The following is a 9863-nucleotide window of genomic DNA, read 5'->3' on the forward strand; positions in this document are numbered from 1 at the left end:
AAAAAAAAAAAAGCCTTACAGAAAAGGGCAGACCTGTACATCCTGGGAGACTGGATTCCTTGCTGAAAGAGGAAGGAAGCCCACTGTATCAGTTTACTGGCTGAATGTGAAAGACAGAGGAGAACATGGTTGTCATGATCTACATGCAGAGCTGGAACACTGTTCTGGCTAACTATAAGAAAATGCTCCACACACACAGTTGAACCTGTTGTGCAAGTACTGGGCCTAGCCATCCAAGCTCCACAGAGAGACAGAGGAAAGTGAACACTGGAGGGCTGCATCGATCGCAAGTGCAGTGGAAAACTGAGAAATGGCCGAAGGCTCAGATGAGATGGGCAGGAGCAAATTGGAAGAATCCGGGAAAGAACAGAGGAACACGCACTATGAGGTCACGACAGAAACAAACAGAGACTGATACCCAAAGCTAAGGAATGTTCTCTGCAAATAGGCAAAGCAAAGAAAATTGTTCACCACAGAACAAACAAAAGGAAGTGTCCAATCTCCAAAATGTAATCTCTTTAACAAAAGTATGTTAGTGAAAAAAAAAAATTAAATTCCGTGTCAGAGTCAAAAGAATTCCCCAATCACATGTAGAAAGTTTGAAAATCAGCAAAGTTTCGATTGGATGGGTTTCTGTCTGGTTGCTGGTGCTAAGCTGGATGACAGGAACCATAGAGTGTGGTTAATGCATCCATAAACTATTGTTCTAGAATATTATTTATTGACAAGGCTCATCTCACCTAGGCTGACCTTAAACTTTCTAAGCAGAGTGTAACAGTGAACTCCTGGTTTCCTGCTTCGACCTCCCAAATTTCAAATGGCAGGGTTACACACCAGAATATGCTGCAATCACAGGCGTGAAGGGTCTATACGTTATAAAGTGAGCATGCTGCTGCATCATCTATGCATTGTAAGAGCTTTGATGCCTAAGGCAGTAAAAAGTTATGTTCCTATGGATTAGTGACATTTATCAGGAAGTATCTGTATTTTAATAATAGTTAACAAAATCCACAGAAAATTTGGATATGTAAGTACAGTGGTTTAAAGACCATATTTCTCATAAAAGACTTGAGAAGGAAAAAAAAGCCACACACATACACACAGTGAACTTAACCAGACTCAACGTCTGTAAACTTCAACAGACTTCTATATAGTTAGAATGGTCATCTAGAATGGAAGCTGTGGGGCTTTACAGTCAAATACCAGGGCTGGAGAGATGTTAAGAGCATTGACTGCTCTTCCGAAGGTCCTCAGTTCAAACCCCAGCAACCACATGGTAGCTCATTACCATCTGTAATGAGATCTGATGTTCCCTTCTGAAGTGTCTGAAGACAGTTACAGTGTACTTACATATAATAAATAAATAAAACTAAAAAATAATAAAACAAGTTTGTTTTTTGTTTTTGTTTTTAAAAAGAATAGTGCTCAACAGACATGTTATTATTACATCACAATTAAAGCTGAGCATGGTGGCACCTGCCTTTAATTCCAGCACTCTGGCAGTGGCATGTGGCTCCCCATTATTCTGAGGCCAGCCTGGTCTACACGGAAAGTTACAGGCTTGCCAAGACTACAGGGCAAGGTGTTGCTTTCAAACAAACAAGCATGTTTTGTTGTTGTTTGTGACAAGTGTTTTTGTGTGGCCCTGGCTGTCCTGTAACTTGCTCAGTAGATCAGGCTGGCCTCCAACTTGGGGGACCCACCTGCCTCTGCTTCCCCAGTGCTGGGATTAAAGGTGTGTATCACCACCACCAAGCTAAAGATACCGTGTTCCTTATGAGTAGACTTCAATGCCGTAAGCCAGTCTCTAGCAGGTAAACACTTGGTTTGACTGAAGTGTGACCAAATAGGAAAGAGCACAAAAGACTGTGTGAACAACCCACTGTGTACAAACTACAGGACCCCCAGTGAACCGCAGCTCTTAAAGTCATCTCTTACTCCTTTGACTCAGTATAAATACTTGGGAGAAAAGGTTCCAGGCGAACTGTTCCATGGAACAGTTCTCATGGAACGCAGATCCCACATCTAGTGACAGTCACTGTACACAGTGGACAACGACGGGAGAAAACCATGGAATCGTTAAGAGAGCACTGTAAGCATCCGGTCAGGTAGGCAGGGTTATTTCTCTTTTCTAGAGAAACTCAAGCACCTTTGTCTCCTTACTGTCAATCCCTAGACGCCCTTGTAGCCTCAAGCCAACTCATCTCACACTAACTAATGGCATCATAGTTCCCAATGGAATTGGATGAGTTATTCTTCTCCAGTACCATGTAGGATCCGTAATTTATTGTTTTTGCAAAGCTAGAATCTTTTCCTTTAGGGGATCATTCTAGCTCCGCATGGGAGTGTTAGTCTGAGTATTCAGGTCACAGCGGTGATCATGAAGCATTCCTATTTAAAACGGCAGTCCAAAAACCTAACTCTGTCCCAATGAAAATGGGATTAACATCAATCTCCCTCGCAAAATTCTCCGTCCTTGGAAACTAGTAACTTTAGGAACTTCTAACAACACAAACTAAAAGTACTAGGCCGACTATAAAGTACAGGAGGGGCCAGATCTCCACTTGGACTAGGTGTCCTGAGAAAACTGACAAGAGCGGGGAAGGCGTGGGTCCATAGCCAATCTGAGATGTGTGAGTCCACCACCACCACTTCCAGGTTATGAGCAGACCCGCCTGGGCGAGCAATCCTGGATTTTCACATTCCCAATTCCTTTCCTACCAAGGCAGCCCCTATGAGAGACCCAGGCAGCCACCCTGAGCTCCCAGAGCGTTCACTTCCAGCACCAACCGCATGCCCTCTCCCCGGCCCCAGCAGGTTTCCAGACGCTGTGGCCCAGCCTAGGTCAGCAGGGCTCCACCAAGTCTGTTCTTCCCGCCTCCGGGCCACCCCTCCTCCGCGGCCTCCGGGCCGGACCCGCCCACGGTCCCTCCGACCTGCATCGGTACGCCGCACCCTGGACCAACCTCCATGTCAGCGATGCGAGCCGAGCGCGGAGCAGGACCAGAGAATCGCCCAACTTTGCGAGAAAATGCACTAGTGCAGTCGCAATGCGGAAGTGCCGTTTCCCACAATGGCTCCTTGTGAAGCGATCCAACGGAAGACTACACTTCCCATAAGTCTGTGCGACGAGGCGCCAGGAACACAGGCTAGTGACATGCGTGTTTCCTGTGTTTCTCCACCTCTGCAGGTGAGAATGGATGGGAACGCGAGCAGTTTTTGCACTGGAACAGCCATAGGGAGTCAGGCTGCTTTTAAAATCCCGGGTTCACTACCGGAGATGTTTGAATGTGACTCGAGCCTTTGGCCGTAATGTTTGCTGATTATTTCTGGCCAATTTGTACCGATTTAAAACTCAACGTCTACTTATGGGTTTTATTCCATGTGTAAAATTCATGTTGACTCAATTTAACTTTAAAATAAACCAGCAAAAAATTGTATGGAAATAACCACTTTCTGTTTAAGATGATTTTGTAGTCAGCCTATTTGTTACTCCGTGTCTTCGCAGCTGTTCAGGAGCTTAAGACAGAAGGATGCCAAATCCAAGGATAACCTGGGCAAAAATTTTGTACAAACTACAAAAAGGGTTACTGAGCATCTTAGGGGTAAAGCCCCTGCTTGCCTGGGATGAAGGAGGCCTTGGTAATAAATATACCACTACAATAGACAATCTTGTTCTGTAGTAAAATAAAATAACCAGTGTGCCACAGCTGGAAAAAAGTCTTAGTGTGAACATTGGAATCCATACAGTGTAGTGCATGGGTCAAGATATACGGATCTGATTTAAAATCATAGAACAAAATTAAAAGCCCTGATTTAAAATCATAGAACAAAATTAAAAGCCCAGCTCTCTAGAATTCACATGTGAAGAACTCAGAATCTAAGAAGAATCTTTTCATATGCCCACAATCCCCTGTTCACATATTAACCCAATGAATGAATAAAGTAGATTGGCACCATTGGGACCTCCTACCTCCTCGTAAGAATATCTAGTGCTGTACTAAGACCAAAGAACAAACCTCTTTAGAAGGAAGAGTCTTTACTTGTGATGGACAGTGGTTCACAAGGAAGCTAAATCTCAGCAGAGAAGGAAAGTTATTTTTTTTTTATCACCATAAGAAACTTGTGTCCTTTTTTATTCTTCCCTGAAATGTTTAAGAAGGAGTTTTAATATCTGTTGGGGGTGTGGGGGGGGCCTGGAGAGATGGCTCAGTGATTAAGAGCACTGACTGGTCCTGAGGTCAATTCCCAGCAACCGCATGGTGGCTTACAACTATCTGTGGATCCCAATCCAGTGCCCTCATCTGGTGTGTCTGAAGATAGCTATGGTGTACTCATGTAGATAAAATAATAATAATAATAATAATAATAATAATAAAAATAACTATTTGGTGACACAAATGCCAATATTTCTAGAGATAGAAAAGAATGAATAATACAGACTCCCTGTAAGTATGAATTCAATTTGGAGAGAAGAGTGTGAGTAAAAAGTCTCAAGGCTTAAGGATAATTGGTGTACTCCCACAGTTCACGGATAATTGGTGTACTCCCACAGTTCATGGATAATTGGTGTACTCCCACAGTTTACGGATAATTGGTGTACTTCCACAGGCCCTTAGTGGGAAAACACACAGTCAGGTACAGGGTATTTGGTCCTTTTTTTTTTTTTTTAAAGATTTATTTATTTATTATATGTAAGTACACTGTAGCTGTCTTCAGACACTCCAGAAGAGGGAGTCAGATCTCCTTACAGATGGTTGTGAGCCACCATATGGTTGATGGGATTTGAACTCAGGACCTTCGGAAGAACAGTCAGGTGCTCTTACCTGCTGAGCCATCTCACCAGCCCTCCTTTTTTCTTTCATTTTAGAAAGATATAACTTCTACAAACAACACCCATCTCCTTCACACAAATGACCATTTTGTGAGAGAATCATTTATCCAGCATACATGCAGTAGACAGTCTCACTTTGCAATAATCTCATGTTTACATAGAAATAGTAAACATATCACCCAGGATCTAAGTCACATTTTATGTAAATTTGAACTGGAAATTTTACCATAGGAAAAAAAATAAAAACAAATTCAACAGATGTATCTGTCTTAGTCAGGGTGTGTATTCCTGCTCAAAACTTCATGACCAATAAGCAAGTTGGAGTTGATGCTTGGCACCATGAAGAGAGCCTATGAGAGGCTATTGGTGAAGCCTAGTTGCAGCAGAAAACAGCAGTGTTTTGGAGATGCCAGTATCACAAGATGACCACCAAGATTACACTTCCACACTGCTGCTATCACCAAGGAAGTCAGAACTGGAACTCAAGCAGGTCAGGAAGCAGGAGCTGGTGCAGAGGCCATAGAGGAATGTTACTTACTGACTTGCTTCCCCTGGCTTGCTCAGCTTGTTTTCTTATAGAACCCAAGACCACCAGCCCAGAGATGGTGCCACCCACAATGGCCCCTCCCACCCTTGATCACTAATTGAGAAAATGCCTTANAGCTGGATCTCATGGAGGCATTTCCTCAAGGGGGGGCTCCTTTCTCTGTGATAACTCCAGCTTGTGTCAAGTTGACACACAAAACCAGCCAATACAGTACCTTAATTATCAAGAATTGTAGCCCGGTGTGGTGGCGCACGCCTTTAATCCCAGCGCTCCAGAGGCAGAGGCAGGCAGATTTCTGAGTTCGAGGCCAGCCTGGTCTACAAAGTGAGTTCCAGGACAGCCCGGGCTATACAGAGAAACCCTGTCTCGAAAAAAAATAAAAGAAAAGAAAAAAAGAAAGAAAGAAAAAAGAATTGTAACCATTTTATATTTGAGACAGGCTTTCATATAGCCTAGGCAGATCTCAAACTGCATAGCTGAAAAACTTGTGCTCATCAAATCCCTGCTTGTCCTTTCTCACTGTTGAGATTGTGCAGTATCATAGCTAACTATCATAACTTTCTCTGTTTCTCTTAGAAAGTATCTCACAAGACCCCTCGAGGACAGAAAAGTTTTAATCTCACAATGAGGAGGTAGGGCACATTATGGCAGGGGAAGCCTGGCAGGATGATAGAGTGTGACAATAAAATTCAGTGCCCCCGCCCCTGTGGAAAAACAACAGGAGAGAAATAAATATGGATGCTCACTCATCAAAGTTTAGCTAGTTTCAGTGATTGCCCCCATGAATCTAGATATCATAAAGTTTTCAGAGAGATGCAATCTTACTGTGAAGGCAGACGGAGAGGCAAAGAGAAGCTCTCTGAGGCAGGTGTGCTGAGCTGCTAGATAACATCTTCTGTGGAACTGCAGAGAAGACAGAGGAGTTGGCGCCCTGAAGATGGTATGGGACCAGACTCATCCTGTATCTGCAACTTAGGTTTGCTGTGAGCATACGGGAGAAATTATGGACAGCAGCCTTATCGATCTATGTTTCTTCCATTTTACATACATTTAACCTCAGTTTACTTACTTGTAACTGATCACTTTTAAAGTTAGGAAATCGGCATAATATTGAAATGAATTTAGTGGAGAAAAGGGGGTTAAAAAGCTAAGAAACTACTTACCATCGATTCCAGATGTTTCATGAACACTGATAATTAAACAGGTTGACCAACTAATCCAGAAATTCCATATATGACCCATTCTCCCTGTGAACTTTCTAGAACCAACAACTTTTGAAATCATTTAGCTCTGGTTCAAACCAGATGAGGGTGAGGGCCATTGCTTGAAGTCTCGAGAAAAAAAAAAAAAAAAAGGAAGAAAGAAAGAAAGACAGACAGATAATGGTTTCTCACAGCACTTTTTAATGGATTCGTTAGTAAGGATAACTTTCTTTTAAACTGTCTTAGATCCCCTTCCAATTGACTTGCTAGACTTAAACACTTCACAATCATTGTCAGTGTTGTCTCTATTCTGAAGAACTGGTATGTCTTTAGTGAGTCATGTTGCTATGAATATTTCCCTATTACCTCTTTTGCTGTCAAATAAACTCTATTTTGAGATGGTATCTTAGTTAGGGTTTTACAGCTGTGAACAGACACCATGACCAAGGCAACTCTTATAAGGACAACATTTCATTGGGGCTGGCTTACAGGTGCAGAGGTTCAGTCTATTATCATCAAGGCAGGGAGCAGGAAGCGCCCAGGCAGGCATGGCTCAGTAGGAGCTGAGAGTTCTACATCCTGTCCCAAAGAAAAACACAAGAGTAGCTTCCAGGTAGCTAGGATGTGGATCTTAAAGCCCACACCCACAATGACACACTTCCTACAACAAGGCCACACCTACTCTGATAAGGCCACACCTCCCAGTCTGGAAGCATGGCAGCATTCAGGCAGGCATGGTGCAGGTGGAGCTGAAAGTTCTACATCTTTATTTGAAGGCCTTAGGAGAAGACTTGCTCCAACATGGTTAGGGGGAGGGTCTCACTGCCCCCCTCTACAGTGACACACTTCCTCCAACAAGGTCACACCTACTCTAACAAGGCCACACCTCCTAATAATGCCATTTTCTGGGCCAAGAATATTATTCAAACCACCACTGATGGCTTGGATGTGTATGGATATGTAAGTAGGAACACCGGTTACAATGACTCATACCTGACAAGTTTTAACACTCCAGTGTTCATTCTACATGCTAATTGAATTCATGTGACTTGTGTTCTGATGACAACACAGGTCTGTTTATATGAAACTCAGGATAATGCAGAAATGAAGAAAGGAAATAATTTGTGGTGGATTAAATGAAAATGGTCCCCATGGGCCCATAGGGAGTGACAATATTAGGTGTCACCTTGTGGGGGTTAAGTATGGCCTTGATGGAAGAGTGTGGCACTGTGGGTGGGCTATGGGGCTTCAAATGCTTAAGCCAGGCCAAGCATTCCTCTTTCTTTTCCTGCTGCCTGCTGATCCAGATGTAAATATTTCTCCTCTAGCACCACGTCTCCCTGAGTGCTGCCAAGCTTCCCGACACGACACCTCTGAAACTAAGTCATCCTCAATTCAATGTTTTCCTTATTAAGAGTTGCCATAGTCATGGTCCTCCTTCACAGCAATAGAAACCCTAGATAAGACACCATTCTTACCAGAAAGGGAATAAGGAATTGTTTGTTCTGAAGCCAGATACGAGTGACAATGTGTTATGTGAGCTATCACTAGGGAGACACACATATGCCTAGAAAACCCAGATAGGCAGCATAGAAATGTACCAATGTCCAAGCTATGAGGTAAGTGCATTGATTGTTTCTTATAGACCTGAGGAGGGGTTACTTACAGGAGTAACCAAATGGGGGAAACTGTTATCTGATACTATGGTCCAGGACTCAAGTATCTTATTACCTTAAGTACTTAAGGTACTTAAGTACTTAAGTAATACAGTTTCAGTTTCATGAAACATTTATAGTTACAGAACAAAGAAACGTGTCAATCAAGACATCTTGAAAACATGTTGGGTGAAACTGTGGGGATATGTTACAACTTATTCGCTCCTGCTGTAGGACCAGATGTTCTCTTAGCATTCCTCTCAGATAACATTCCTGACATTTGTGTTGGTGAGAGTTAAGCATCTGTTTCTACACTGCAAAAGAATATACCTAACAGTCGTAAGCATGTTATATCTTACAAAAGTTGAGGTACTGAATGGCTATTTATAGCCTAAGACACCTCTCAAAATTTGAAGAGCGACTTGCACAATATGCCAATCAGCAAGATCATAGAAAAATCAAATGGAACTAACAGATATCTCCATACCATTTCACCCAAACAAATAAGAATATACCTTTTTCTCAGCACCTCACAGAACTTTCTCTAAAACTGACCATATACTTAGTCACAAAGCAACCCTCACCAGATACAAGAAAACTGAAATAACTCCTTCCATCCTATCAGATCACCATAGATTAAAAAGCTGGACTCCAAGAACAACAGAAAGCTCACAAACTCATGGAAACTGGAAAACTCTCTCCTCAGTAACTCCTAGGTCAAAGAAGAAATAAACAAAGAAATAAAAGACTTTATAGAATTCAATGAACATGAAGGCAGAACACAACAAAAGCAGTCTTTTTTTATTTTTTTTATTTTTTATTTTTTGGTTTTTCCAGACAGGGTTTCTCTGTGTAACCCTGGCTGTCCTGGAACTCACTCTGTTGACCAAGCTAGCCTTGAACTTAGAAATCGACCTGCCTGTGCCTCCCAAGTGCTGGGATTAAAGGCGTGTGCCACTACTGCCTGGCTCAAAAGAAGTATTAAGAGGAAACTCTATAGCACTAAATACCTTCATAAAGAAATTGGAGCTTTTTCAGCTGTGGCAGCCATCTTCCAGTAACTCACCAAAATGACGAACACAAAGGGAAAGAGGAGAGGCACTCGGTATATGTTCTCTAGGCCTTTTAGGAAACATGGAGTTGTTCCTTTGGCCACATACATGTGAATCTACAAGAAGGGTGATATTGTAGACATCAAGGGAATGGGCAGTGTTCAAAAAGGAATGCCCTATAAGTGTTACCGCAGCAAAACCGGAAGAGTCTACAATGTCACTCAGCATGACGTGGGCATCACTGTAAACAAGCAAGTTAAGGGCAAGATTCTGGCGGAGAGGATCAGTGTGTACACTGAGCACATCAAGCATTGGAAGAGCAGAGACAGCTTCCTGCAGCCGGCGAAGGAGACGGACCAGAAGAAAAAGGAAGCCAGAGAGAAGGGCACCTGGGTTCAACTGAAGCGCCAGCCTGCGCCACCCAGAGAAGCACACTTTGTGAGGACTAACAGAAAAAAACCTGAGCTGCTGGAGCCCATTCCATACAAATTCATGGCCTAATGTACAAAAAAGAACTAAAGGACCCAGATGTGTGTGTGTGTGTGTGTGTGTGTGTGTGTGTGTGTGTGTGTG

The 9863-nt window shown here is 42.8% G+C and overlaps 1 protein-coding gene and 1 pseudogene across 2 annotated transcripts in view; one reads left to right on the forward strand and one right to left on the reverse strand.

Moving 5' to 3' along the window:
- Window positions 1-3083, reverse strand: part of LOC110328855 (zinc finger protein 493-like) — a 14094-nt gene extending 11011 nt beyond the window's left edge. Inside the window, exon 1 of the mRNA XM_021208347.1 lies at window positions 2967-3083. Coding sequence (XP_021064006.1) covers window positions 2967-2972 — 6 coding nt within the window. The 5' untranslated portion in view covers window positions 2973-3083. The remainder of the gene's footprint in view (window positions 1-2966) is intronic.
- A 6204-nt stretch (window positions 3084-9287) lies between these two features.
- On the forward strand, window positions 9288-9791 carry LOC110329181 (annotated as a pseudogene). Its single transcript, XR_002380911.1, has one exon. The product of XR_002380911.1 is annotated as a 60S ribosomal protein L21 pseudogene (transcript).
- Window positions 9792-9863: the final 72 nt, after the last annotated feature.

Source organism: Mus pahari, chromosome 11 (genome assembly GCF_900095145.1).
Source record: "Mus pahari chromosome 11, PAHARI_EIJ_v1.1, whole genome shotgun sequence".
In the NCBI taxonomy this organism is placed as follows: domain Eukaryota; kingdom Metazoa; phylum Chordata; class Mammalia; order Rodentia; family Muridae; genus Mus; species Mus pahari.